We start from the raw sequence: 26,880 nt of genomic DNA, 5'->3' as shown, positions 1-26,880 counted from the left end.
AGTGTGCGGACTCCATCCTGCAGAGGGGACTCCATCCCTCGGGAGGGTGGTTTCCCTGCACAGCCACTATTTCCCCAGTGGGGTGAGGGAGGCCAAGGTCCTGCCTCCTGCCCTCAGGAAGCACCTGGACACCCCTGAAGCTCCCCAGTGTGGCCGTGGCCCCTCTGCAGGGCTCCTGATGAGCAGGCCAGAGGGGTGGGGGAGTCCAGTTACCCTGCAGCCTTACGCCCCAACCTCCACCCCAGCCTCCTGCCCCCCGCCATGACCCTGTGCACAGCACAGAGAAGGAGACGAGGCCACAGAGCTCAGGTGTACAGCCCTCGGGAGCCGCTGTCCCACCAGGCACCCAGAGACCGGTCCCCAGGGAGTTGGCAGGTTAATCCCAGAGCCAGGGAGGGGAGAACAAGGCAGTACCCACCCCTTCAGGGGGTTTTTCTGTCACAATCTTTGTACCGAAAATTGCAGATAACTTAGTAGGATGGAATGAAATATTTCTTGATCAAAGGGGCAAAAGAGTTCCGAGCCAACTCCAAGAAACACTGAGCCAGCTGACCCCTCCCCTACCTGGGCTGCTCCCTTTCTCAGGGCTGGAGGGTAACTGGCCCCTGGTGACTGAGGCCACACAGCCGCGCCAACCCACCAGCACCACAGAGCTGCCCTTCAGGCTTTACCATCACATGCAAGTTCACGGGCCATCTGGTGGGCCCCGCTGCTCCAGCCAGGGCTGCCCTACCCTCCCTCCTCTTCCCAGCCCCAGAGCCTCTGGACAGAGCTGGAGGCCGAGGCACCGTCCTGCCCCCAGCCCCCCTGCCCAGGCCTCCACTGGCTGAGCCTGGGGCTGGGGGTGAGGTCGGCAGCAGAGAAACTTGCCCCCGGCAGCCGTGGTTGGAGCAGTTACGGTGCCTTCAGGCCTGTGCTGGGGATGTGGTCAGCGGAACCAGCCACAGGGTAATGCTGGGGCTGCTGGACCCATCAGCGCAGCTGACCCTGTGGACTCGGAATAACTGGGGAGCCTGGGGGCCAGGGCAGGGCCGGGGCCTGGGCATTCCCATGATGGCCCATCTCTGCCAGATGGCTTGGGGCTGCCCCTCTCCCTCTTTTCCCTTCGTTCCAGCTCTTGTCAGGGGGACCATGGAGTCCCTGCGGAACGTGCGGGCCTTGGAGCTACAGCTGCAGGTGAGGGGCGGGGAGGGGAGTAGGGCGGGTCACACTCAACTCTGCCAGGCTCCTCCCAGCTGGCCACTCCCAGCCAGAGCCACCCAGTCGGGAGAGGAGAGTCCCGCTCCCACGGGGCAAGAGAGCCAGGACACAGGGCATCCAGCCCTGCCGGCCGCACCTAAGCCGCCAGGCTACTGCCCGCCCGCACCTGGCCTGTGGTTCCTGGAGGCCCAGGAGCCCCCCCCAACCTGTAGGCCTGCGGGGGGCAGAGGCGCTGCTCCCATCCTCCGCGCCAAGAGGGAGCTGGTGAGCCGTGGTCAAGGGCCTTGGCAAGGTCCCTCTCAGGGTTAGGGTCCCTGGGAGGGCTCTACAGGCCCCCCTTTGGCATCTCTCAGAACCAACTGACCCCAGGGAGCAGGACCCTGAGGTGGGGAGCCCGTGAGGCACCTGCAGGCCTGCTCCCTGGCACAGAGGCCCTGGCAGGTCAGCCGGGAGCTCAGCCATGGTGGAGGTATTATGACCTGGGGGTGCCCGTTTGCCTGTCACTGTGAGTGTGTGCGTGCATCTGTCCACAGTGTCTAGTCATGTCTTTGGGCCAAGTGGCTTCCTGGCACCAGGGGCCCATGCCCACCTGCATGTGGGCTTGGGACCCGGCCGGGAAGGCTAGCCTGGGCCCGGTGCTCACCGCCGCTGCTGCCCACAGGTGCCCCTGAAGGTGAGCCTGAGTGCTGGCCATTCGTGGGGGCACCTGGTGCCGCTGCAGGAGGCCCCCAGGCCCTCGGCCCAGCCCACGTCCTGCTGAGTCTCCAAGCAACCACCCAGCCACCGCCAGCCCCTTGTCAGCACCTACCCTGGTGCGTGCATTTTTTGCCTTCATTTTGTCTGTAGCCCCGGGCAACAGTGGGAGGAGAGAACTGGTTTCCACCAGCCCATTGTGTGGCCTTCCCCAAGGTCGGCACTGGGCAGCTAGAGCAGGACCTGGAGAGGGCCACGTTCACCCCCTGGGCTGTCCCCTATAGTAAAAGCCTTATTCAAAGCGGGCCGAGTCTCTGTGCAAATGAATTCTTCCCGTGGATGGGAAACGCCATGCCCACAGCGCTGAGCCCCTCGGCCCGAGCCAGGGCTGAGTGCCTGAAACGGGAGTGCCCAGCCTGGCCCACAGCAGGGACCCCCAGCCCTTCTCCCACGGAGCCCGGGTGCGTTCCTCCAGGTGGGCAGCTGCTCAGTGCCAAGCCGGTGCCCAAGGAGCTGCCAGCAGGCTGGAGCCCTCTCTGCTGGCCCCCCGAGCTCCCCACAGCCACAGGGGCACCCCTCCTCCCAGGCCACCCGGACAGCAGCGGTGCATAAGGAGAGCACAGCGGGGCAGCCATGGGCTCTGTGCTCACAGCTGACTCCCATGTGCCCGGCCAGGCCATCGGGGCCTCTGGAGTCAACATTCCTGGGCCCCCCAGCCTCCCCACGAAACTCCTGCCGGCTGGTGACCAGTCCCTGGGGGCCAACCAGCTCCCCCGACCCTCCTCTCAAAGTGGTTCTCCCAGACCGTGCACCCCAACAGCCTCACGGTGTCCCCCCTTGCACAGTGGGGACACGGAGGCACATTGTACAGGCCCACTTGGGTAGTCCGTGCCACGGGGGGACTGCAGCCCAGCCCGTGCCTGCACCTCTGCTCAGCTGCCTCTCCCTCACAGCCCCTGCAAAGGGACCCCTGGGGGTCCTGCTTCCAGGCCATCCTGGCACCCCAGGGTCTCCCCTCTCACGTGCTTCCCTGTCTGGATTCTGAGGGTCCCCACGGCACCTGTTGGGGTGGAGGGACATGTTGATGGGCGCCCAGATGCAGCTGTGGGTCCGGGCGAGGCGCTCCCTCCCACCTGCACCCAAGCTGCTCAGGTAGGCGGTGACTGGGCTTTACACGCCGCCTCCTGTGTGGAGCCCACTTTGCTTACCGGGCCCAGGCCCACTTTTCTCGTGGCTTCAGGATAGTGTCACTGTTTTCACGGGGTGCATGAGGATCTGTATGGCCATGCCTGACCACTGTGTGATAGAACATTCCAGAGTCTGGAGAGCTGGTCCCCTCCATGCCAGCCTCGGGCCTGTGTTGCTTGTCCACGTGCCTGTGTGCATGGGGGTGGCCACGCCTCTGGGGGCCTGTCTTTATGCAGTCACCTCGGAGGCACGGCCACTGCTGGGCTGCACACCGGCCCCAGGCTGATGTCCAAACGAGCCTCGTGCCCCCGCCCAGCGAGGACCAGAGTGTGCTGCCTAAAGAAGCTGGGCCCTCAGGCTTCAAGACCGCAGACGCTGGTTTCGACTTGGCTGATCCTGGAGCCTGTCCAAAGCCCTCCTGCCGTGGGAGGCCGACCCTGGGGACAGGATGAGCCAAGGCTGCTCCTCTACCAAGGGAGGGCCCTGCGCTGAGCTATCTGGGGCCGGACAGCGCCTCACTGTCCCCAGGAGGGAGGTGGCCTGACGCCCTCACCTGAGCCCCTCAGAGCTGAGCTGCTCCTCAGAGGTGCCCAGTGGGCAGGCGGATGCCCAGGCCTGCGGTGGAGCCCGGCCAGGGCGGCCAGCGCAGGGACAGCAGCCTCAGCTCCAGAGGTCACCCCAGCATCTGCCCCAGTCCCCAAGGAGGAGTCCAGCATCTGCAGAAAAGCAGCGCACCTCAAGAACGCACAGGAGTCCAGTTCCATCAACTCTGGTTTTATTGAAAAACAGCAGCATTGGGGGCCGTGCGGGCAGACCCATGGCACCGTCCCCCCCCCGCCGCTGCTCACACACCCACAGGAAGCCTGGGACCCCCACCTGCCCCTGCAGCCTGTCTCCCCTGCCCCTCCAGACCCTCTCAAGGGCTGTTCTGGCACATCCTGGGGTCTCAGGACAGTTGCCACAATTGTGGGGTCATCAACAGTAAACCACAGGAAGTGAACCCAGCCACCATGACATGATCTGGGCTCTGCTCGCCCGAAGACACGGCGTCCACGGCGGCTGTGGTCAAACAGCCTAACCAAGGTGACTCCATGTCATCAAATCTGATCTCGGCTGGTCTGGCTGAGCGTCCACCCCTGCCATCCTCCCCGGAGACCCAGGCAAAGGCTTATCCCGGGTCCCCCCGCGTCACACAGGCCTGCCCAGTGCCCTCCGCCGGGGGGGAAGGAGCACTACATTCAAGGTCCACTGGGCCCTGGGGCCGGCCTGGGAGAAGGAAGCACAGCACCGAGCCGGGGCCCCTGTGTCTCAGCGTGGGGCTGAGCGCCAGCCCACGCGAGCTGCAGCAGGAGGTCCCCTCCCTGTCACCACACACTCACACGCGTGTGCACACACGTGCAGGTACACACAGGCACAGGCATGCACGCGCACGTGTGCGTGTGCACGTATGCATGAGCACGCGTGTGCACACACACCGGCACACATACACGTGTGTGCACACGCACACACACAGACACACCCCTTCTTCAAAATGGCTAATTATTGCTGTTAAAAAAAAAAAATACATCCAACAATGGCAGGTCGGGCCCCTCCTCCTCCACTCCGGGCCCTGGGCGGCCCCGCTCTCGGCACCAAAGGGCAAACGTTCCAGGATCTGCCCCACACCCAGCCCACAACACAAGCCCCAAAGCCGCAGCCGAAGGCCCACCAGCACAGGACACTGGCCGTGGCCAAAACAGTCAGGACCCATGCTGCCCACCTGCTGGGAGGGGGGCCAGGCTGTCAGCCATTCCCTGGATGCACACAGGTGTGGAGGGTGGCTCCAGGGGCGCTCAGCCCCTGACCTGGCCCCAGCCCAGCGAGGGCCCAGGCTCAAGGCCACATGGGGCCAGCCGGGGCGGGCGCTCACACTGCGTGACTCCCTGTGGCCCAGAGAGCTTCCCCAGCACTTGCCAGATTCCCAAGGAAGCCATCTGAGGAGCAGCCCCCAGCCTGTCCCCTGGAAAGGCCTTCTCTGAGGAAGGACACCCAGGGCAGGATGGGGGCTGCCCGAGGACCTCGTGGCCTCAGCCCAGCTGTAGGGCCTCCCAGCTCAGGCCTTCTCCCAGGGCTGCCCCCCCTTCCCTGAGGCAGGCTGGCCCATCTCTCTGCCCCATCCACCCAAGGGCATCAGTGGGAAGCCAGGCTGGACGTGGGTACGGGGGAAAGGGGACAGACGTCACCACGAGCCTCCACACGGCTGGCCTCAGCACCCGCAGACAACTCAGTGTGGCCACCACCCTCGGGCCAGCTCTCCGAAGACCCCATACCTGGGGGACGCTGGTGGCACTGGGCCAGCCGGAGGGGCTAGAGTTCTCAGCTGTCCTGCATCCCACTGCCCTGAGCTGCCCACTGGGTTTGTGTTCCAGGCTCATCTAACAGAGACAGTCTGGAACACTCCACCTCCTGCTTGCCCATCCAAAAACAGAGGCTTCCAAAAGTCCTGGGAGCCCTGTCTCCTGAACATGGGTGCCACGCCTGGGGGCCGGCTTTCCAGGGCCTTGGCAGGAGCCACTGGGGGAGGCCCAGGAGGCCAGCAGGGAGAGGGAGGGGGCCCAGGGCCTGACAATGCAGAGAGCTGCCCAGATACACCACTGAGCAGAACCCCAGGCAGACGCTTCACAGAGGTAGAAGAAGTAACATCAGGATTTCTACAAATGTATAAAATTCATATCTTGGTGCATGTTTGTGGAGGAGTTAGCTCCCAGGCTGGAGGGAAGTGGCCAGCCAGGGACAGGCGTTCCCCATGAGTGTGCCCAGCCTCCGGCCCAGGGGAAGGATGGGGGATCTGCTCCCCCAGTGATCTCAGGGGCTGCCAAGCCGCACACGGGCCAGGCGAAGGCCCTGTCCCAAGTACAGGGCACAGCCGGCTGGTGCCTTTGGCCACCACCGCGGTGGGGCTGGGGAGACACTGCAGCCCACCCACAGATCCTATATGGACAGACAGGCGCCAGCAGGACAGGAGAGGGCCACACGTCTGCCCAGGAGCAAGCCCGGCGACACGCTTTGGCCAACGTCCCCCAGATGCCGGCAGCTCCAGAGCGCCGGCCTCTGCCGCAGCCCCAGTGGGCTCCGACGGCCCCCACCCACACGTCCCCACACCAGGGACCCAAGGCTCCAAAGGCACAGGATCAACGGAAGCTGGCAGCATCCCCAAGCTACCACTGACAAGACACAGCCCACCATGCTGGGCCCGCGTGGCGCCCACCCGCCCTTCCTGCCCCACCAGGCCTCAGACCAGCCACAGCCCCAACGCGCCCCATACCAACTAAGGCCGTCCCAAGCCAAAACCAAACCAAACAAAAAGAGGAAAAAGGCACAACTGTTTGTTTTCCATTTTGCTAAAACACTTTACGTCTGTCTGTATAATCCAGATTAACAAAATCTGAGAGCTGCAAGAAAATAGGGTGCCGATTTCTGTACAGTCTACAAAACTCCCATCCCCAAGCAGGGACCGGACGCCACCAGGGAGAAATGTACAGAGGAGAGCGGGGTCTATACAATGTTCTGCAAATATCTCAAGTGCCGACAGCACGAAAGGCCCCTCGGGAAACTGGGCTTGCTTCGCGAGTTTGCTAGTTTCCGAAGTGCCTTTCTAAGAACGTCCCGTCTGTGTCCCCTACGCAGGACCCAGCTCCATGGCCCACTGTGCCTGCCACTCCCCCTCCCAGCTCCCGAAATAGAGGGGCCTCGGTGGGCATTCAGGGCCCTCCTGCCACCATGGCCGGGTCCAGGCGTACAAGCTGGACACGTGAGCACTGCCAACGACCCCTTTCCTCCCCCCCGTCCAGGCCACCTCACACCTGATCGCCGCCTCCCTCCTCAGGAGGGAGACGCTGGGAGCACGGCCGGGCCGCCCCACCAGCCAGCCACGCAGGGCAGCACTGGCCCTCCCAAAGGCAGCAGGGAGTGCGCTGCCATCCTGACCTCAGCCCCACAAGGCAAGGCTGGACAGGGGCAGCCCAGGCCTCCTCACAAACCAGGAATGCTCTTTTGAGGGAAAGAATGCTAAATCAGGGTCTCCCTTCAGATTTCAAAATCTGAAACCCTCCACCGACCCAGCCACCCGCCCCCACCAAACTGGGCCAGAAACAGTGCATATTCTAGACCACACAGGTGGTGTGTGTGTGCGTGTGCGTGTGTGTGTGTTAGGTATAAACTGCCATTTTGTCCCAAGAATTAAAGTCATGCAGAGTGCTATTCTGTCTAAATAACTTATTAAAAAATAGGTCGGTTTCAGGCTGGGAGAAGCTGTGGGCTCAGTGATGTTGGCAGCGGCCTGGCTTAGTGAGACTCACAGGGCACAGCCCCTCAGCCGTGAGGCAGAGCGGTCCTCGGGGAGGTCTGGAAAAGGCCACCGTAACCTAGCTGGCCCTGGGGAGAGGCGACCGCGTGACTGCCTCCCCACCCTGCTCTCCTGAAGGACCCTGACCGGGCTAGCAACAGGTTGCTACGGGAACCACACCTGGGTGATGATGCCAATCAGCAAAGCCAGGGCAGGGGAGGGGCAGGGACCGAAAGGAAAGAAATGTGACTCGGTGTCAAAGCAAAGCTGGGCCGGGGGTGGGGGGAGCGAGGGGTGGTGAGAGGCAGGTGAGCCCTCCCGAGATCAGGTGGGCTGCCGCGGCTAGCTGCCAGGCCAGGCAGGGGGCGCTCACCAGTCTAGGTCCAGTCTGAGCAGGGCAGCGGGGCAGGAGGCCGTGGGCATGCGGCAGCCAGGCCATGTCCTCAGCATGCACAGAGCAAAGCAGGGCCCGCGGCCAGCTCGGTGCCCCACGGGGCGGTGGCCGGCCAGCCCAGCAGGCCACGCCTCCTGGGGCCTGGCCGCCGAGCCCCAGCCTGGCTGGCGGCCAGGGGTCCGCCGGGGCAGGGGCCGCGCCGCGGAGGCTCTGTGTTCGGTGGGCCGGGCTGAGCAGGCACGTGGGCACGCGGCGGTCCATGCTGTCGCTCCTCAGGACGCGGCCCCAGCAGGCTGGGGAGGCAAGGGGCCGTGGCTGCAAACACCCGAGCCCCAAAGTGTCACAGATGAGCAACAGCCCCACACCCCCTGGAGAACCAGCCAGAGAACCGCGTGATGGTGGAAAGGAAAAACCCAACGCAAACACCAAGGTGAGCGTCTGGAAGCGGGCCCGGGCGGTGGGCAGGCGGGCACAGGCGGACGGGCGGCCGGGGCGGCAGGTGGGCGGGCGGGCGGGCGGCGGTCACTCCTCGCGCAGCTGCAGGCGGTAGCGGTGGTAACGGACCTGGAAGAAGAGGCGCTCGGCCAGCGACAGGGTCATGCCGGGCAGCACGTACTGGTCACTTGAGCCCATGTGTCTGAAGCCCAGCGACTCGTAGAGCTTGTGGGCGGCCACCTTGACGGCTGTCGTGCCCAGCACCACCGCAGAGTAGTTGTGCACCAGAGCGAACTCCAGCACCTTGCGGCCCAGCGCCTTGGCGATGCCCTTGCCACGGAAACGCGAGTCCACGGACATGCGCAGCAGCTCCACCGTGTTGTCTGCCTCATGGGCCCGCGCCGCCACGATGCCCACCACGTTGCCATCCAGCACGGCCACCCAGAAGCAGGAGCCTGCAGGGACAGGGCAGTCAGAGCTGCGGCCCGACACAGCCACCCCTCCAGGGCCCTCGGAGCAGAAAGAGCCCGGCCCAACCTGTCTGCCGCCCACGGCCGCCCCTGCCCTGGGCCTGAGGCTGGGCCGACAAGGGCTCTGGGGCCACACTCCCTCCCCCGGAACCAAGAGCTGGGCAGGCCTCAGCCAAACAGACCCCTCCTCTGCCCAGCGACCCCCCGAACTCACACCTGGATGGCTGTGGATGGCCACGGAGAGGCCGCACGTGCAGCCGACCTGCCTGGGCTCCCAGCCACTTGGGGCCCACCACACTTGTCCCCGTGTAGCCACCCCAGGGAGCTGGAGAGAGACAGGTGCCATGAGGGGACCTCTGGAAGGACCCCTACAATGGGGACTTTGGGGGGTCTGGGAGGACAGCCCAGGACAGAAGGGCCCCTCTGGGAGCCATGCCCCCGGGGGCCTCAGGAGGTCCTGTGGCCTCCACTCTCCTGGGTCAGGAGCTGCTAAGCCTGGGGGCCCCATGGCCTGCTTGGATCAGGACACAGAAGCAGGCCCTTGGCAGGCTTGGGGTACAGTCCAAGTGGACAATCAGGACGGATAGGCACCAATGCACGCCTCCCACTGACCCTGGCCTCTCCTGGGCGGGAGCCCAGTGGCCAGGCCAGCCGTCCCCACCCATGGCCTGGACCAATCACAGCCCCATGCACGGCAGCAAAAGGAAGAGGAGGGCCAAAGGCGGGGATCGGGAGAGAAGGAAGAAGAGAGAGAATGAACATGGGAGGGGAGGCCTGCAGGGCATGAGAGCCTGGTCACCTCTGCTGACCACCAGCCCAGAGGCCCCAGGAGGCAGGGGCTGGCCAACAGGGGTGCCCACACTCTGAGGAGCCCCACCTGCACTCGCCCGGCGCATGGCCACTCCAGCCCCCACGGCTGTGTCTGCCACCAGCGCCCCCCCCCCCCGCCACCTTCTCTCCTTGAGTGGCCAAACTCTCCCCCATAAAGGTTCTGCACCTGACCTTACCCAGAGATCTCACTCCTCCACCCAACCTCCAAGGGTCCGCCACTGTCTTGTCTGCTGGCAGGTCCCCCATCAGCTCAGCAAGAGGGGCTCCTGTCTCCTTCACTGCCATACCCTGAGACCTGGCATGCAGCTGAGTTTGGCAATGGCTGAAGGCCTGCTGCCCTGATGGACCACCCCACTAGCTGGCCTGCCCACCATCCAGGGTTTCTGGCTGCCCCCACACACCCAGGCCAGACCAACTCTTCCCATCCCCTGAGCAGCATGGCCCCATCAGCTGTGGTCCAGCCTCCCTGCCCCAGTGGCACCTTCCTGCAACCTACCAAATGCCTCAGGACAGCGAGCAGGACTCCTTCCCCCCCCCCCCATTCACACCCAGGGAGACTGCAGCCCAGAAAGAGCAGAGTCCTTGCCACCCCGGGCTCCCAACCTGAGCCCCCTTCTGCTCCTGCAGCTTGGACCTGGGCGCCAGCTAAGTGGGTCTCATACTTGTGCTCCCTCCCGTCCCGGGCAACTCCATGGAGGCCAATGAAAAGCTGAGTTCAAGCTTAGGAAAGGGTCAAGGAGAACCCAAGGTGCCAAAGGCTGGCCAGCTGCAGGGGTGGGGATGGGGGTGGAGGCAGGGCAGCACAGGACGGGCCGGCTCGGTGGAGCACCCTTGTGCTGGGACGCCTTGCCTCTCTTGTCCCCTGCTGCCCTTCCCTGGCCCTCACCAGGCTCCTCTCTGCCCTCACCAACTGTTGGGGCCCACACTGTCCCGTCTCCTTAGCCTGGGAACCCTCCAGCACCTGGGAGACCCTCACACCCCAGAGGGCAGAGACAAAGGCCCCCTTCTCTGACCCCGGACATGAGGGAAACCATGTGGTCCTGCCTCCTAGGACCTAGCCTGCCTCCAGGTCAGCCTGGAGGACCAGAACAGCCCCCAGGGAGCTGCAGGCCCCTCCAGACCAGACCCGGTCCCTCCTTGTACAGAAGGCCAGGAGGCTGGGGCGAGACCCTCTGCCTCACTAAATGGCCCAGAGACCAGAAATGGAGGCCAAGACTCAACACCCTGCTCTTCCAGGGCTCCCAGGCCTCGGTGACTCCCACCCAGAACCCTCTCCCCACCAGGAGGCCCTCTGCCCCTGCCACACCAGGTCCCTGGCACTCCAGGCCAGCCTGAGACCCAGCAAAGCACAGCAGACCCCCAGCCCCTCAGTAAACACCCGGGAAAGGGCATCATGCAGGCTGCATGGAGAGCAGAGCCAGGACACCCGGGCCCAGGGCTAGCTCCAGACACTCAGCACCCTGCCCTCGCGGGATGCAGGACAGAGGCCCAGGGTCTGTGTGGGCACTCGGGGGCCGTGCATCAGCACCACGGACCTAGCTCTGCCGCCCTCAGCCCCTGCCGGCCTGCTGCACTCCCAACCCTTGGCCAGAGCCCACCGTGACTCCGAAGGCTTGGTCATGGGGGCGAAGCAGCGCGGGCCCACCTAGGCGTGGCCGTCCCCCTGGGGCCTGTCTGCCCTGAGGTGCTTGGGGCGTGGGTGGCCCTGCCAGCAGTAGGGGCTGTGAGGGGGTGCAAGGAGCAAAGGGAGGGGCGAGGAAGCGGCTGGCGCCGCACACTCACCGGGGGGCTTCATGTAGTACTGCTCGATGTCCGCCATGTCCGTGTGCAGAGCGCAGTCCAGGTAGGCGAGGACCACCTTGCGGCTGTAGTAGTAGCGCAGGCCCAGCAGGCCGGCCGGCACCAGGCACGTCAGCAGCAGCGAGCGGGTCAGGGCGAAACACAGCACTGCAGGGAGAGGTGGGCCTGGTGAGCAGCGGCCGAGCAGAGCCCCTGGGACCCCCGCCAGGCGGACCAGGGCCCCAGCAGGCTGGGAGCCCCCCCCCAGCTCCTGCTAAGTAAGCCGGTCGGGCACGTGCGCAGAGGAGAGACCACGCCAAATGGGCCACGACGGTTTTCCGTGGAGGAGCGGTGGGTCAGCCTACCTGCTCCTTGCACTTTCCCCGTTACCAAACTTCCTACCATAAGGACACGCCGCTTGGCAGCCTGACATCACAGGACTTCTAACCTTCTGAGCACAGCAGGGGCCTCTGGGCAGGCTGCCCTCAATGGCTGGCGGCAACAGCCCCAGGCAGGGTTCCTTGGGGGGGGCATGCCAACCACCCATGTGGCCCCCCAGCTGTGGAAGGGGCTTCGAGTACACCTTTGCCACTCGAGCGAGGTAGGAAGCTACGGAGCTGCTCGACCAGGCCCCTGCCTCACCCTTGCAAAAGTGGGGAGTGGGAGGGGGCATCTTCCAGCAGAGGGCCCCAGGACCACCTTCTTCCCAGGGCCAGCCCCAGGGTTTATGAGGAGGGGGGTGAGGGAAGCCCGAGATTGCTTCCAGATTCGTCCAAGCTGCCGGGAGGCAGACAAGCCTGCAGTGAAAGTCACTTCTGCTGCATGACCTTGGGAGAGTAACAACCCCCAGCCTCAAGCTCCTCATCTGTGAAATGGGGACAACCACCCTCCGAGGCTTCAGGGGAAAGGCCTCAAAGCCCCTAGGGGGGCTGCCCCCCTTCGTCCCCTCACTCTGCCTCCTCGGTGCTCGCCCTCCTCCCCCCTCCCCGCACCCCGGGGAGCTGGCTGTCTTCCCCTCATAAATTAGCACTTGGAGCCGCCGAGGCAGCCTCCCCCGCCCCGCGGATTATATATAGTTACACGCGCCCGGCGCGGAGCCTCAGCAGCGGGCGCTACCTGCCGTCACCCCGCCCCCACCCGGAACGACCAGGGCAGGGACCGGAGAGGCGGGGCCGCACAGAAGGGGGACGCAGGTGGAGACCCCGGCCCGCAGCCCCCTCCCCGCCGCCGCCGCTCGTTCCCACGCCCCCGCCAGGCGCGCCTTGGCCAGGAGCCCGGACGCCACCGCCGGTGGCCACCTCGCCCCAGGCCGCCGCAGAAAGCCGGTGGCGTGCGGGTGCGCGTCCGTGCGCGAGCGAGGGGGCGCGAGGGGGCGCGAGGGGGCCGCTTCCCTCCCAGGCTGAGTCCCGGGCAGGGCAGGAGCGCGGCCGGGGCCCGGGGCCCGAGGCAGGGGCGAGCGGGGCCGAGGGCGTCCTGCGCGTCTGTGCCCGGAGGGGCCGGGCGGGCGCGGGCTGCGGCAGGCGGAGCGCGGCGGGGTCCCCCGCGCACTGACCGGCCAGCAGGGCGTAGAGCAGCTGCGTGCGCGGGTGCTGCCGCAGGCCGCGGAAGGCCGTGTTGGGGATGCGCTCCATGATGCCGTCGTAGAAGATGCGGCGCGCCGCCTCCTGCTCGGCCGCGCGGAACTCGCGGATGTACACGCCGCGCCCCCCCGGCGGTCCCGCGCCCCCCGCGCCGCCGCGGGGCTGGGGGCCGGGCGCGGGCGGGGGCGCGGCGGGCGCGGCGGCCGGCCCGGGCGCGGCGGGCAGCGGGGGCCACATGGCGCCGGCGGCGGAGAGCAGCGCGTCCTTCTTGGCCCCCGGCAGCGCCTCATGGTCCTCGGCGGCCACGATCTTCGTCTCGCAGACCATGTCGGGAGGCCCACAATGCATGCACCCGGCCGGGCGGCGCAGCGCGAGGACGCGGGCCGGGCTGCGGGCGGGCACAGCCCGGGCCCAGGGCAAGGGCGCGGCGCCCTCGGACCCGCGGCAGCGGCGGCAGCGGCGGCAACGGCGGCGGCTGCGGCGGCGGCGGCTCAGGGGCGCGGGGCGGAGGCGGCGGGCGGCCGGGGCGCGCGCAGGGAGCTGCGCCGCATTTTGGAGAAGTATTTATAATGCAGCGGCGCCGGTGCAGTCGCGGCGCCTGGGGTCCCGCAGGGTCCTAGCGTCCACTGCATTGGCTGCCGAGGGTCACCATGTGATCTCGGGGGTGGGAGCAGACACCGCCTCCGCGCCCGCCCGATGGCACACTTGGGCGCTGCGCGGCGGCCGGGTGCGGGCGGCCCGCTGGAGTGCGCCTGGGCGGGGGTGGCGCGGGCAGCCCGGGGTACGACGGAGCGGCCGAGCCCCGCGAGGTGGCCGGGGACGAGCGAGCGCGCGACCGGGGTTCCCGGCCCGGAGGGAGCGCCCCGTGGGGGCTCCGGGCAGGGCGCCTCCCGCCTGGCCCTTGAACCCCCGCGCCTCCACCCCTCAACGCGGGCCTGGGAGCGCCCGGTCCTGGGGCCGGGCCGCTGGAGCCCGCGGCGCCGCGTCCTCCTCCTCTTCGGCCGCCGGACGCAGTCACCGAACCATCTCCATCTCCATCTCCCGCCCCTTTGTCTGAATGCGACGCCCGGCCGGGGCCCCGGGGAGGGGCGCCGCGGCTTCCCCGGCCTGGCGCCCCTGGGAACCTGCGCCCGGGGCCACACGGGCTGGACGCGCGGGTACGCGGTCGGAGCGGGATCTAATGCCCAGATCGCCTGCAGCCCCCCGCGTCCGGGCGCAGCACAGCAACCCTCCGCTCCGACACCGAATTCCCGCAGCGGGCACTGGGGGCGCTGGGCTGGTCGGACCCCTCCCGGCCCGGCCCCCCGCCCTCCTCGGCCCGCGCATGCGCTCCACGATCTCGGTGCAGGTGCGGGGGGGGGGGGGGGGCGTGCTCTTGCCGATCCTTGCCGGTCCTGCGAGCTCTATCTGCTTGTCGACGCTGCGGGCCGGGTGCGGGGTGTGAGGGTGAGGGTGGAGGACAGGCAATCCCAGATCCCTCCCCTAACGCTTTATGAACCCAGCCCCCTGCAGCTATGCACCCCTTCCCCGCATCGCCCGCATCGCGCCGCATTCCCCGCCGTAGCCCCGCAGGGCAGCCTGGAGCTGAGTTCACTACACCCGCATGGTTGGAGTCGAGACCTAGGGGACCAGGCCTAAGGACCCTCAGCCTGCCTGGGGCCCAGCCAGGCTGCTACCATCACCTAGAGGCTAGGAAGGGGACGACCCCTCGCCAGTGTCCCGCCAAGGGACCCGGGTAGAGTAGGGAGGACTCCGGACCCAGGAGCTGAACTGGTCCACAGCCAGGATCGCCAGTGCAGGGACCATGGTGGGAAGGGGCAGCCAAATTGGGAAGTCACCCCACACTCTATTTCCCAGATGCCAGGGTTTATCTGGGGCCTGGCTGTCATCTTCCAAGAGAGGAAAGTGAAACCGCAGAGAATCTCAAAGGAGCACACAGGTCATTCAGAAATCACTCCATGTGCTGTCTGAACGCTGCCGAGAGCCCGACCAGCCACAGTGGACCAGGCTGCAGGGTGTCCTGAGGTTGACCAGGTGGAGGGCAGACATGTCCCGGCAAAGCCAACAGCAAGCAGGGGATCCAGGCAGGAAAAACAAGGAATGGGGAGGGGTGGCTCATGTGCCTGGAGGAGTCAAGGGGCTTCAGAGGAAGGGGAGATAGGGCTTTGGATGTGGGCCTTGAGCACCAGATCGGGGATTTGGGAAACATTCTGTTGTTCTGTGATGGGGGCCAGAAGGGAGGACCAGGTGGAGGATCCAGGGACCTCTGACCCCAGACTTGGTGCAAAGAGGCTCCTCCGTGCAGAGTGGCCCAGCCCTTAGAGGGCCACAGCCTCTGCTGGCTACTACCCGACCCACCCACCCTCCTCTGGCCCCCAACAGTCAAGCCCACAGGTGGAGGGAAGGACCTGCATTTCCACTCAGCCTGACTTTGGTGGGCCCTGCATCTGCAGAGGTCCCTTCCTCCAGGTGGCCTGACCTCACCTTCCGCCCCAAGTCTTGAACCCCCTGCCTCCCAAGATAGTTTGGCTAGCCTAGCACTGCAGCATCCTGGTCTAGAGGGCCCTGAGAGCGCCAGGAGGAGGTGGGGAGGATATAGCCAGACTCCGCTTGGAAGGGACAGAGCTGGACACCAGGGACAGCCACCTGGAAGCTGTTGGAGACCTCAGGGCCTGGGCTTTAGCGCTCGGAGTGGGGGTGGCCTTGAAGGCAAGGGAGGTCTGCCCAGGCAGCAGGGTCCCAGGCCTGCCACTGAGCCTGTTCCCTCCCCGGTGACATGAAGACACCCCCCCCCCCGCACCTTCTGCATCAAGAACCCATTTCACAGACAATAAAATCGAGGCTGGGTGGGTCCGTTCTCCCATGTACTCCTCTGGTTTCTGCTGCTCCGAGTCCCCTCTGCACCCACACCCCAGTGGCCTGGGCAGCCCCAACCACCTGCAATTCCACCCTGCACCCATGCAGTCCGGGTATCACGGTCAAAGCTAGACCCCAGCCCACAAAAGGGGGGCGGGCGTGCAGGACAGGACCCTTCCCAGACTCCAAAGTTAGAGGAGGGTGGGTGCCCTGGGCTTCCCCTGCTCCGTGCTAGGAGGGGGCGCCAAACACAGGACGGTGCATTAGCAGAAAACCCCTCACCCCAAGTGAAGAAGGGACCCTCGGGCCCATCCTGGGGCAGACCTACTGGGTCTCCTCCAAGGACACCCTGAGGGCCAGCCTGTCCCTGTAGGGTGGGGGGGACCTGGCTGAGACCCAAACTTCACCAGCGGTCAGAGGTACAGGGGGGCCTGGGAAGCAACAGAGGTGAGTGGGAGCGCTGGAGGAAGGCCAAGGGGTCTCCAGAGAAGTGAACCAAAAGACCAGGGGATGGGAAGACAAAAGAAAAACAGACCAGATGGGAGGCCCAGTGTGCAACTGACAGTAGCTGCCCAAAGAGAAAAGAGGAGGGAACAACCATAATATAATAATGATTATTATTATTTCCCCCAGCTAAGGGACCGAGACTTCTGATTAAAGCCTGTCCAGCACTTTGAGTGAAGCTTCAGTCCTGAGAGTGTCCTGGGGGTGGGAGGGAAAAGCTCCTGACGGGCACCCAAACTGCTCAACCTCCTCACCCAGAGTCCATGACCCAGCAGCCATCCCTCCCTTCTACACAAGCTCAGTGAGTGCCCACCCTCTATCGGGCCCTGAAAAGAACAAAGCCCGGTCCTCCTGAGGCTTTCCAATCCAGCAGGGGAGGGGCCGGAAATAAATAAAAGAGATCAAAGCTCTAGTATCCCTTGGGGACAAACAAACAAACAAAAAAGCAAGGTAGGATAAGGAACTAAAGAGTGAGGTGGGTCATGGAGGAGGCCAAGTGCATAACTCCACGGAGAGACGACAGCCTGTGCAAAGGCCCGGAGGTAGGAGGGGCTATGAATTGAACATGCCAGCAAAAGATATTTTCAGACAGGCCAGCTCAGAAAGTTTACTTACCACAATGTTTTCTAGGAAGATACTTGAAGACATGCAACATGGAGGGGATGACAAGAGGTCTAGGAAACAGTGACTCCAAACCAGAAGAGTGAAAGGTAGGCAATGGGCAGTAGGAGTACCCAGCTGGCTGGGAGCAGGAGGGCCAGAGCCTGGCAGGGGGCATAGAGGTGACTTGAAGTTAAGGATGTGATAAAAGCAGACAGTGTGGGAACATTAAGGCAAACATCAAGTCCAGAAAAAACTAAAGCTGTCCTAAAGATAATGCATTCCCAATTCACTGCTTAGCCTAGAATCATATTTACATATATAGTCGTGGCAGATGCTCTTGATTGAATCTGCCTACAGATGAGCAGGAAACCGGTATCATGGCTCTAGGATAGAGCCTGAATGTTGTCAGCCTTGACCACATGCAAGGCTAAACTCCTTGCAAGAACTGTCCGTGCTGACCCTGTCCACCTCTCCTCCTCCCATGAAACCTCCATTCAGACCTTCCCCACCCACAATTAGCCCTGTTCTTATCAAGGTCAACAAAGACCAGTGCTGCCAAATCCAGTGGTCCAGGCTTGGCCCTTCTTGACCTCAGCAGCATGTGACATGACGACCCCTCCTTTCTAACCAGAGCCCTCACCTGTCTCAGCTGTCTTCATGCCTCTCTGCTGCCCCCTCTCCTCTGGGGACCCCTCATCTCTGCCCTCTTAGTGCTCACCTCTGCTCTGTCCACACCCAGGCCACAAGGGTCTCAGCCAGCCCTTGTGTTCCTAACTATCTCTCTCCGTCCCCTTTTCCACACATATCTGTCCACTTGCTTCCCCCCTGCTCAGGGGTCTAGGGCACACCTCAAGACTGGCTCCTCCACCCCGACTCCAGGCCCTGTCTGGGGAGCTTGTGCTCCTACTTCTTCCCAAAGAGTACTCCTATGAGAGGCTTTCTGAGACCGTCCCTATCTTTGGCCGTCCCTATCTTTCATGGTAATAGAAACCCCAATTTGTGCCGGGGCTCGCGGCTGCCCATAACAAACAGGGTGCCCAGTTAAGTTTAAATTTTAGGCAAATGAATAACTTTTAGTATAAATATGTCCTAAATACTGCATGGAACATACTTAATGCTAACGAGTACTTATACTAGAAGTACTTGTACTTTTATTTTTTTAAAAGATTTTATTTATTTATTTGACAGAGAGACACAGCGAGAGAGGGAACACAAGCAGGGGGAGTGGGAGAGGGAGAAGCAGGCTTCCCGCCGAGCAGGGAGCCCGATGTGGGGATCGATCCCAGGACCCTGGCCCCTGGGCCAGTTACATTTAATGTAATTATTGATATGTTAGGATTTAAGTCTGCCAGGGTTTTTCTGATTGTCCTATTTTTTTTAATTTTTTTTTTAAGATTTTATTTATTTATTTGACAGAGAGAGACACAGCCAGAGAGGGAACACAAGCAGGGGGAGTAGGAGAGAGAGAGAAGCAGGCTTCCCGCGGAGCAGGGAGCCCGATGCGGGGCTCGATCCCAGGACCCTGGGATCATGACCTGAGCCGAAGGCAGACGCTTAATGACTGAGCCACCCAGGCGCCCCGTACTTGTACTTTTTATACTGAAAAATATTCATTGGTCCTGGATCTGTATTTGCTAAATCGGAGAACCCAAGCAGAGAACGCGGTCCATCCCCACCTCCCCGGCAGCCAGGAATGGCCACGTGACTGAAGCCAACCAATGGAACATCAGCACCGTCGGGGCGGGGCCCCGGAGGGAAGACACCTGCCTCCGTCCGCCCTCCGCTCCTTTCTGGGGCCCCAAGCCTGGAGGATTCTGATCCCTGCCACCGAGTACCCCGCGCATTTCCAGAACTGAGGGCTGGTCTGAGCTTCAGCACTCCCTCGTCTCTCTCTGGCCTGCTTTAGAGTTCACAGGCATCATCACCACCAGACATCTAGCTCAACCTCCCAGCACCACCGAGGTAGGGCTCTGTGTGGTCCAGACACGTGGATCCGCAGCAGCATGCCAGGCCCTTCCAGGCAGAAAAGCACTGAGGACAGGACAGGTCCTGGGGTGGGAGCAAGGGCAGGGCAGGTGCTGTGGGGCTGAGGCCTGGAGGAAGGCTCTGAGAAAACGTGTGCACACGCACGGTGACACGGACAGGCTGTGTCCGGGGACTTGTGAGCTAAAGAGGGGCGACCCTCCCCTCTCTGGCAGGAGCGCCGTGTTGCCCTCGGGCAGCCACCACTAGGGAACTAACACCCCAGAAAGGCCAAGTGTCCCACAGCGGTCACTTCCAACCATGGCATTGCTTGGATACTACAAAACATCGATGGAATGAATGGAGGGACGGAGGGAGGGTCACCTGCTTCCCCTGGAGGGCTCCTGCCTGGCGCTGTGCACACCCCTGTGGCGGAGTAAGGGCCCGTTACCCACGGGCACAACACTTGTACTCGGACCCAGATTCTTATTCCCTGGTGCCCGGGGGCTGGGCGGGGGCTGTAGGAGGGGCCGGCAGGCTCAGACTGTGCCGACCATGCCAGCCCTCCCCGCGCCGGGAGGAGCCTTCTCTGGCTGCCAGCTCCTCCTGCCTGTCCCGGCAGCTACCGCGCGCGGCTAGGCTACGAGGGGGCCCACTGGGGGGCCTGCAGGGAGCTCCCAGGACAGCCATCCCCAACGCAGGGCAGAGGATCCCCGGGGGGCTCGGCACAGGGACAGTTGTTCTGGGGACGAGGCCAGCTTCTATGCTCCCCGGGCCTCAGGGCAGGCAGACAGGCGAGTGAGGTGTCTGAGGGCTGACCTGCAGCGGCCACGAAGTGCCGTGGGGCTGGACACGCGTATCTGCTCAGCACAGGCCCTGGTGTGGCCCACACGGAACCGCTGGGGAAACTAAGTCCCACACCAGGGACCACCGGGGGCGACGCCGGGGGGCTCGGTGGCCAGAACAGGGAGACAGGACACAGTGTGCTGGGCCGGGTGTTTATTGATGAGGAGCAGCAGCGTCTGAGGGTCGTCAGCGCCCGGCAGGCCAGCAGGCGCACAGGGCCCGGCGCTCGGCCTGCAACAGGAGGCTCTCCGTCTGCGAAGCAACGACGGGCAGTGAGGGCGCGCGCCATCTCCGGGGGCTCCTGACACCTCGGAGCCCCCAAACACACTGAGTGTCAGACCCTGCTACCCTGTGGGCCTCCACCCCTTCCCACGCTCTTCCTCTAGGCCCTCCGCGGTCTCTGCCAGCGCAGCTGTCCTGTCCGGGACCCTGCACACGCTCATGCCAGGCCTGGACGACTCCAATCTGTACGCTGCCTCTCAGGTCCCCCCAACGCCATCCCCAGTTGGGCTGGGGCTGCTCTTCTCAGGAGCCCAGCCCCAGACTCAGTGAGATTCAGATCCTGGAGGCACTCTAGGCCTCCATCTGGGCCCTGCGGAGCTGGCCAGAAAAGGGGACCAGGGTGGGGCCTCCCCTTCTTTCCACTTCTGGAGATTCTCCCCCATTCCCAAACTCTGTCCTAAGTGAAAACTCCCTTGGCTGAGGCACAGTGAGGACGCGGGAGAGGGTGGGAGGGCTCAGTGTTCCTCCCAGACTTGGGGGTTGACCCTGCACCTAGCACCCCACGCATAACACCCATCCCTCCCCAGGTGAGGCTGGGGGTGTGGAGCCTCCCAGACCGCCCTGCCCAAGCTGCCCTTTCTCGCCCAACCCTCCCCCCACACCCGTTTCTGACCCAGGGAAAGTGACTCCTCTTTCCCCTGCCCGCTGGACCTCATTGCCCCGTGGGGGGCGGGGTGCTGAATTGAGACTGGCACTTCTTCCTCAGGTCCCGGGTGTGGCTCACAGGGAAAAAAGCCCAATGAGGCCTTGGGGAAGGGGGCACCTCCCTCACCGGGCCTGGAAACGCTCATGGGTGAGACCTGCGCCCACAATGCCCCTCAGAACCCTGGAGCCAGACGGCAGCAGGAGGATCACCGGCTGTGCCACAGGCTGGGTCCTTGCCCCGCCGCCCAGACCCCTGCCTCCCGGCCGGAGGAGCTCACCCTCGAGTCCAGGCTGTAGGCCGTCTTCCGGAGGTCCTGCAGGGCGCGCTGCATGAACTCGAACGCGTGGCAGTCCACGCACGGGCGGCCTGCGGGAGTGCGCATCCGCGCGGAGGGAACGCCACCCCAGTCCAGTACCCCCCCAGCACCTCCCACCGAAAGGGCGGCCCGGGAGCCCGACTGCGGAAGGGGCGCGAGGTAGGTGTTGGGAACAATGGGGGAACCGTGCTCTCGCACGCCCGGGTGGCGTCAGAGCCCCGTGGGGACCCCTCCACAACGCACGTACTTTGCGCGGGGACGGCGCTCCCGGCGGCGGGCTCGGCGCGGGCCTGGAAACTCAACAGCGCCACGCTCAGCAGCAGCAGCCACGGCGGCAGCGACCTCGGGGGCCTGCACGGAAGCGGGGGGGCCATGGCCGAGCGCAGGGAGCCGGGCCGCCCTGCAGCGAGCCGCGGGGGTCAGCGGCGCCCTCACCGGGGTTCACGGACCGCCCCACCCCGCCGTCACGCCCCAGGCCCTCGAACCCCTCCCACCCCGCCCTCACCGGGGTTCACGGGCCCCCCCACCCCGCCCTCACCCCCCCCCGGGCCCGTAAACTCCTCGCACCCTGCCCTCACTCCCCCGGGCTCGCGAACCCCTCCCACCCCGCCCTCACCGGGATTCACGGACCCCCCCACCCCGCCCTCACCCCCCCCCCCGGCCCGTAAACCCCTCGCACCTCGCCCTCACCTCCGGGGCTCGCGAACCCCTCCCACCCCGCCCTCACCCCCCGGGCTCGCGAACCCCTCCCACCCCGCCCTCACCGGGATTCACGGGCCCCCCCACCCCGCCTTCACCCCCCGGGCCCGTAAACCCCTCCCACCCCGCCCTCACCTCCGGGGCTCGCGAACCCCTCCCACCCCGCCCTCACCCCCCGGGCTCGCGAACCCCTCCCACCCCGCCCTCACCGGGATTCACGGACCCCCCCACCCCGCCCTCACCCCCCCCCCCGGCCCGTAAACCCCTCGCACCTCGCCCTCACCTCCGGGGCTCGCGAACCCCTCCCACCCCGCCCTCACCGCGGTTCACGGACCCCGCACCCCGTCCTCACCCCCCTGGGCCCGCGAACCCCTCGCACCCCGCCCACCCCGGACCCCTGAACCCCTCCCACCCCGCCCTCATCCCCCAGGCCCGCGAAACCCTCGCAGCCCGCCGACCCCGGGCCCCCGAACCCATCCCACCGCGGCTCAAGGATCCCCCCACCCCGCCCTCACGCCTGTTCAGCAGCCCCCCTACCCCGCCCCATCCCGGGCCTGCGAACCCCTCTCATCCTGCCCTCACCGGGGTTCACAGACCCCCTACTCCGCCCTCATCCCAGTTCAGGGACCCCCCCCGCACCCGTGCACCCCGAGCCCACAACCCGCCCCCCAGGCCCGCGAACGCCCCACCCCGCCCTCACCGCGGTTCAGGGACCCCGCGACAGCAGCGCCGGCGACTCGGGACGACGTGCTGCGTCGGGCGCGCACCACGCATGCGCTCCGACGGACCCCGCCCGGGTCCCCGTCCGCCGTCGTTGTCATGGGAACCCCAGACTGCTCGAACCACCAGTTTAAAGGGACCGAGGAAGCTCCGAGACTCCGAGTGTTCAGCCCTGGCGGGGGCTGCACCTACACCCCCACCAGGCTCACAGTCGTTGGAGTCCAGAGGGCTGCCGGGAGGAGGCGGCGTCCAGAGCCACTGCGGACGGGAGCGAAACCGAGGAAGCGGGGAATCTGCTGCTAGAGTCCAGCAGTGCGGAGTCTCGGGGTGTCCCTGGGGCCGATCCTGAGGGAGGGGCTCTGTGCACGCCAGAGGCTGGGGAGGCTCCCGCCGGTCTGGTCGGACTGCCCCGGGGAGATCAGGGCCGGGAGCGAGCCAGACTGTGGGGCCGTGGGGAATCCACCCTCTCTGGTCTTCACTCCCGCGGCCTCGCCCCTGACCCTCCGGCCGCCGGGTTCCCCCTCTTCACCTCTCGGAGCGTGGACAACTATTTGCCACTCCCCCTTCGGCCCCGCCTCTCCCAGCCTTGAGGTCCTACCCCCTTCCCCGGCTCTGTGACCTCGGAGGGGTCGCTTGGCTTCTCTGCGCCCTTTTCTCCCTCGTGAATGCTCAGGGCTGCTGGAAGTAAAGAGCCTCGCGTGCCCCCCGCCGAGGCGCGCAGGTTTCAGGCTCCTGCCGGGCCCACGCGTGCGGGGCAGACCCGCCCCTCTGCAAAGGACGCGACCACTTGGCGTCGGCTGGGTCCCCGCAAAGCCAGCAGCTCCGGGGAAGGCGCCCCAGGCCCACGTCCCGGCCGCGTGCGTGCGGGAGACCCCAGCAGCCCGCTCTGTGCGGGGCAGCACCGCCTCCACGTCTCCGGCCCTGCGCCGGGCCTCGGGTCAGCTGTGGCCCCCGCCGGCCGCTGGCTTCCCGACCCGGGGGAGGGGCGGCGCTCGTGACCGCCACTCTCTCCTCTTCCGGGTCGGGCGGGCTCCCGGGGGGCCTGGGCGGGGGCGACTGTGGGCCGCGATCCCGGACGTGCGCATTTCCGCGCTCTTCCTCGCCGCGAGCCCCGACGGCCGAGCCAGCGCTGCAGCCTTGCGGGCCCCTGGGGCCGAAGACGCCACTCGCCTCTCTTTTTCCTGCCTCTCCGTCTCACGCTTGTGACTTGCGCCGGTCACCCTCTCCGCGCGCCGGTCACCCTCTCTGCGCACCGGCACACAGCCACGTCCGCGCGCGGAGGGGGACCCGGCCTACACGGAAGCAAGGCGCCGGGAGACCTCAGGCAGCCGTGCTCTGGAAGCACGCTCTTCCCGGCCCCGCTGCGGGCTTGTCCAGCGCGTCCTGCTGAGTAGGGAGGGGTTGCTGGTGCGCTGCGTCCCCGGGGTCCCGATGGCACCGCGGCTCCATCATCGCGTGCCTACTCCCCCTTCCCCGGCACCCTGGGATCCTCTTCTTCGGGTTCATTTCAACCCACGCTCCAGCCTGACCTTCGAGCCGAACACACCCTCGACCTCCTGCCGCGACCGCGCGCGCCGACCCAGGGGACCGAGCGGCCGCCAGGGGCCGCGGGATGTCGGGGGCGGGCCCTGGGGCGGCCGACGGAGCTGCGGTCTTGAGTGCGGGTGCCGCGGAGCTCGCTCTCTCCATCCCCCCAGCGCTGGGGTCCCCTCCCCAGGGCACCGGCTTTCGCCTCTCAATTGGAACCTTCTCTTCAGCGAACAGGCTGTGATTTATTTTTCTTTTCTGGAACTCAGGACCCCGAGTTCAAGACCTGAGCGGAGATCAAGAGTCAGCCGCTTGACCGACTGAGCCACCAAGGCGCCCCTGTGATTTTTTTTTTTATACCCGAGGGAAACAAACCTCGTGAGTCCCAGCCCCCACCCCGCCTCGGCTGCACCTCTCCCCGCGGTCCACTTTCTCCTCCTTTCTCTCTTGAGCCCACTCCTGCCCGGCCTGCGACCTCGGCTGCCCTGAGCCACCTGCAGAATCTAGGGTCAGTACTCAGTACCCCCCCCCCCAGCAGCCCCGCGGTCCCCTCCCCCCAGCGCTCCTCCTCTGGGCGCTGCTGGGCGGTGCTTTGCCCCCCCTTCATGTCCCCTCCGGAGAGCCCCGTCCTCTGCGACGGTGTCCGGTTGTGGCTGTGCCCCCCAGCCATGCATCTCGGACTCGCACGTCCAGCCGCCTCCCGAGCGCCGGCGCGTGGAGAATGGACCCGTCGGTGTCTGCGAGTCCGAAGCCGGTCTGATTGCACCCCTCCTCCCACCCCAAGATCACACAGCGGCTCTGCCCAGCCTTCCCTGTCTCAGGCCAGGGCAGTGTGTCCCTGCCGATGCTCGCACCAGACCGGCGACAGCCCGGACATCGTGGCTGCCGCACCTCCCTCGTCGGGACTCCCGACCCGCCGCGCGGGCTCGCGGTGGCCGCCCCCTTGTGGTCCGGGCTTCCCAGGCAGCCAGGACTTTCTTACACCTTTTTAAAATTGCGGTAACATATACGTAACATAAAATGTACCATTCTAACCATTTTTAAGTGTCCAGTCAGTGGCAGGAAGCACGTTCACACTATTGTGCAACATCCCCACCCTCCACCTCCAGAGCTTGTTCATCTTCCCAAACTGCCCCCAAGAAACACTAGCTCCCCATCTCTCCCCGTCCCCAGCCCCCCGACACCCACCATCCACTTTCTGTCTCTATGATCTGACTCCTCTGGGGACTCACGGAAGTGGGACCATCCAGTGTTGCCCCTTTGTGGCTGGCTCATGTCACTGAGCCCAGTGTCCTCAGGGTTCACCCAGGTGGCGGCCGGTGGCAGCACCTCCTCCCTGTTTAAGGCCGAATAACTCCACTTCAGGGATGGGCCATGTTTTGTTTGTCCACTTATCTGCGGGTGGACCCTTGGGCCACTCTGCTGTGACTAACGCTGCTGACCTGACGGAAACACCTTTTAAGTCATCACCAGCCACGGTCCCTCTCCGCTCACCGTGTTCCCAGACCCCCTCTGCCCCCAGGGACAGTCCAAGCCTTTCTGCGCCGAGGCCCTGTGAATGTGGGCGGCAGGTGCAGGTATCTTTTCACATCAGTGTTTTGTTTTCTTCAGACACATCCCCAGGGGTAGGACTGCTGGGTCATGGGATAAGTTCTATTTTTATTTTTTGAGGAACTCCATACTGTTTCCACAGCGGCTGCACCAACTTACCTTCCTACCAACAGTGCACAGGGTCCCCTTTTCTCCACATCCTCACCAACACCTGTTGTTTCTTTTTTTTTTTTTTTAGTGGATTTTTTTTTTCTTCTCTAAAAAGCAAAAAATTACAAACACCCCAGGTCCTGAGCTCCCCAAGACTTGGGTCCTCCACTGCCCCCCTGAAACCCGGCAGGAGAGGGGCTGGGGAGTGTGGAGAGGTTGGTTCTTTAAAAAGTCACCCCTGGACGGAAGGCTCTTCGTTCGCTGCCTTCCTCCGCCTCTCGCGGGCCGCCGAGAAGAGGGATGGCAGGGCCCAGGGCTATGCCGGCAAACTCAGCTTCTTCCCCTTCAGGACTTCGGTGATGGAGAGGTAGAAGAAATCGCAGTAGAGGACAGTCTGGACTAGGCCGGCCACGATGGCGATGAGGTCGAAGAAGCCCTCGAAGTGGTAGCGCCAGATGCAGTTGAAGAGATAGAGCGTGCGGGAGACGCCCAGCGCGGACAAGCAGTGGCTGGTGATCGTCTCGGCCTCCCCGGTCTTGCTCACCAGGAACAGCTGGGGCAGGATGGCTACCGACTCCAGATAGATGGAGAAGGTCCAGAGGATCTCTAGAGGGGTAAAGTCATAGTTGACCAGGAACGCCAGGATGGCCGTGGGAACAACGAGGAACTCCACCCGGAATGTGTCGTGGTTCCATTGTAAGTGGCTTTGAACTTGCTGTAAATCATCCAGACTGTGGTGAAGGAACAGGCAGTGTAGACCGCCTGCATGCATGTGTTGTACGGTGAGATGTAGTTGGTGAAGAGGTCCAGGTATCGGCCAGTGAACACCACAGCAAACAGGACCTGCCTCTTCCCTGAAATCGCGGCACAAGGGCGGGCAGGACTTCCAGATTTAGAGCAGTAGCAAGATGATGGCTAGGAGGTGGGAGACGTCTCCCAGGAATTGGAAGGTTTTCATGCTTTAGGGGGGTCTGACAGGGCTGGGCTGGTGGGAGGCAGGCTGGAGGGGGTCTGCCCCCCGGGGCTGATGTTCTGGCCCGGTGGCTGGGCTGTGGGGGCGGGAGAGGGGCCCTCGGGTGGGCTCCGCTCTGGGGAGGGGGCTCTGGGAGGGGGAGCTAAAGTGGGAGCTGGTCACCTGTTGTTTCTTGTCTCTTTGATGAGAGCCATCCTAATGGGGGTGAGGGGATTGCTCACTGGGGTAGTGTCTCTTCTTATAAGGACACTAATCCTATCACATTAGGGCCCCTCCTCTATGACTTTATTTAACCTTGATTTTTTCCAGAGAGGCACCCCTGCTCCAAATGCAGCCACACTGGGGGTTAGG

At 64.8% G+C, this 26,880-nt stretch overlaps 3 protein-coding genes and 1 pseudogene across 3 annotated transcripts in view; 1 reads left to right on the top strand and 3 right to left on the bottom strand.

Moving 5' to 3' along the window:
* The window catches only part of POLN (DNA polymerase nu), a 145,529-nt gene extending 143,331 nt beyond the window's left edge, over nt 1-2,198 (top strand). Inside the window, exons 25-26 of the mRNA XM_036067284.2 lie at nt 1,115-1,176; nt 1,862-2,198. Of these exons, the coding sequence (XP_035923177.2) occupies nt 1,115-1,176; nt 1,862-1,960 (161 nt within the window). The 3' untranslated portion in view covers nt 1,961-2,198. The remainder of the gene's footprint in view (nt 1-1,114; nt 1,177-1,861) is intronic.
* A 4,247-nt stretch (nt 2,199-6,445) lies between these two features.
* Nucleotides 6,446-13,309, bottom strand: NAT8L (N-acetyltransferase 8 like). The gene is made up of 3 exons (XM_036067289.2): nt 12,867-13,309; nt 11,318-11,482; nt 6,446-8,689 (listed from the first exon to the last, which is right to left on the bottom strand). The coding sequence occupies exons 1-3, from the start codon at nt 13,240-13,242 to the stop codon at nt 8,322-8,324; spliced, it is 909 nt and encodes a 302-aa protein (XP_035923182.2). The 5' UTR covers nt 13,243-13,309; the 3' UTR covers nt 6,446-8,321.
* Nucleotides 13,310-19,803: 6,494 nt separating this feature from the next.
* On the bottom strand, nt 19,804-22,467 carry NICOL1 (NELL2 interacting cell ontogeny regulator 1). The gene is made up of 4 exons (XM_036067291.2): nt 22,309-22,467; nt 21,157-21,309; nt 20,871-20,959; nt 19,804-19,917 (listed from the first exon to the last, which is right to left on the bottom strand). The coding sequence occupies exons 1-4, from the start codon at nt 22,427-22,429 to the stop codon at nt 19,852-19,854; spliced, it is 429 nt and encodes a 142-aa protein (XP_035923184.1). The 5' UTR covers nt 22,430-22,467; the 3' UTR covers nt 19,804-19,851.
* A 3,158-nt stretch (nt 22,468-25,625) lies between these two features.
* Nucleotides 25,626-26,519, bottom strand: LOC118519680 (ER lumen protein-retaining receptor 1 pseudogene; annotated as a pseudogene).
* Between the last annotated feature and the right edge of the window lie 361 nt (nt 26,520-26,880).

Source organism: Halichoerus grypus, chromosome 3 (genome assembly GCF_964656455.1).
Source record: "Halichoerus grypus chromosome 3, mHalGry1.hap1.1, whole genome shotgun sequence".
Taxonomy (NCBI): Eukaryota; Metazoa; Chordata; class Mammalia; order Carnivora; family Phocidae; genus Halichoerus; species Halichoerus grypus.
Note: the sequence above shows the minus strand (reverse complement) of the source record. Positions and strands in the feature narration are given on the sequence as shown.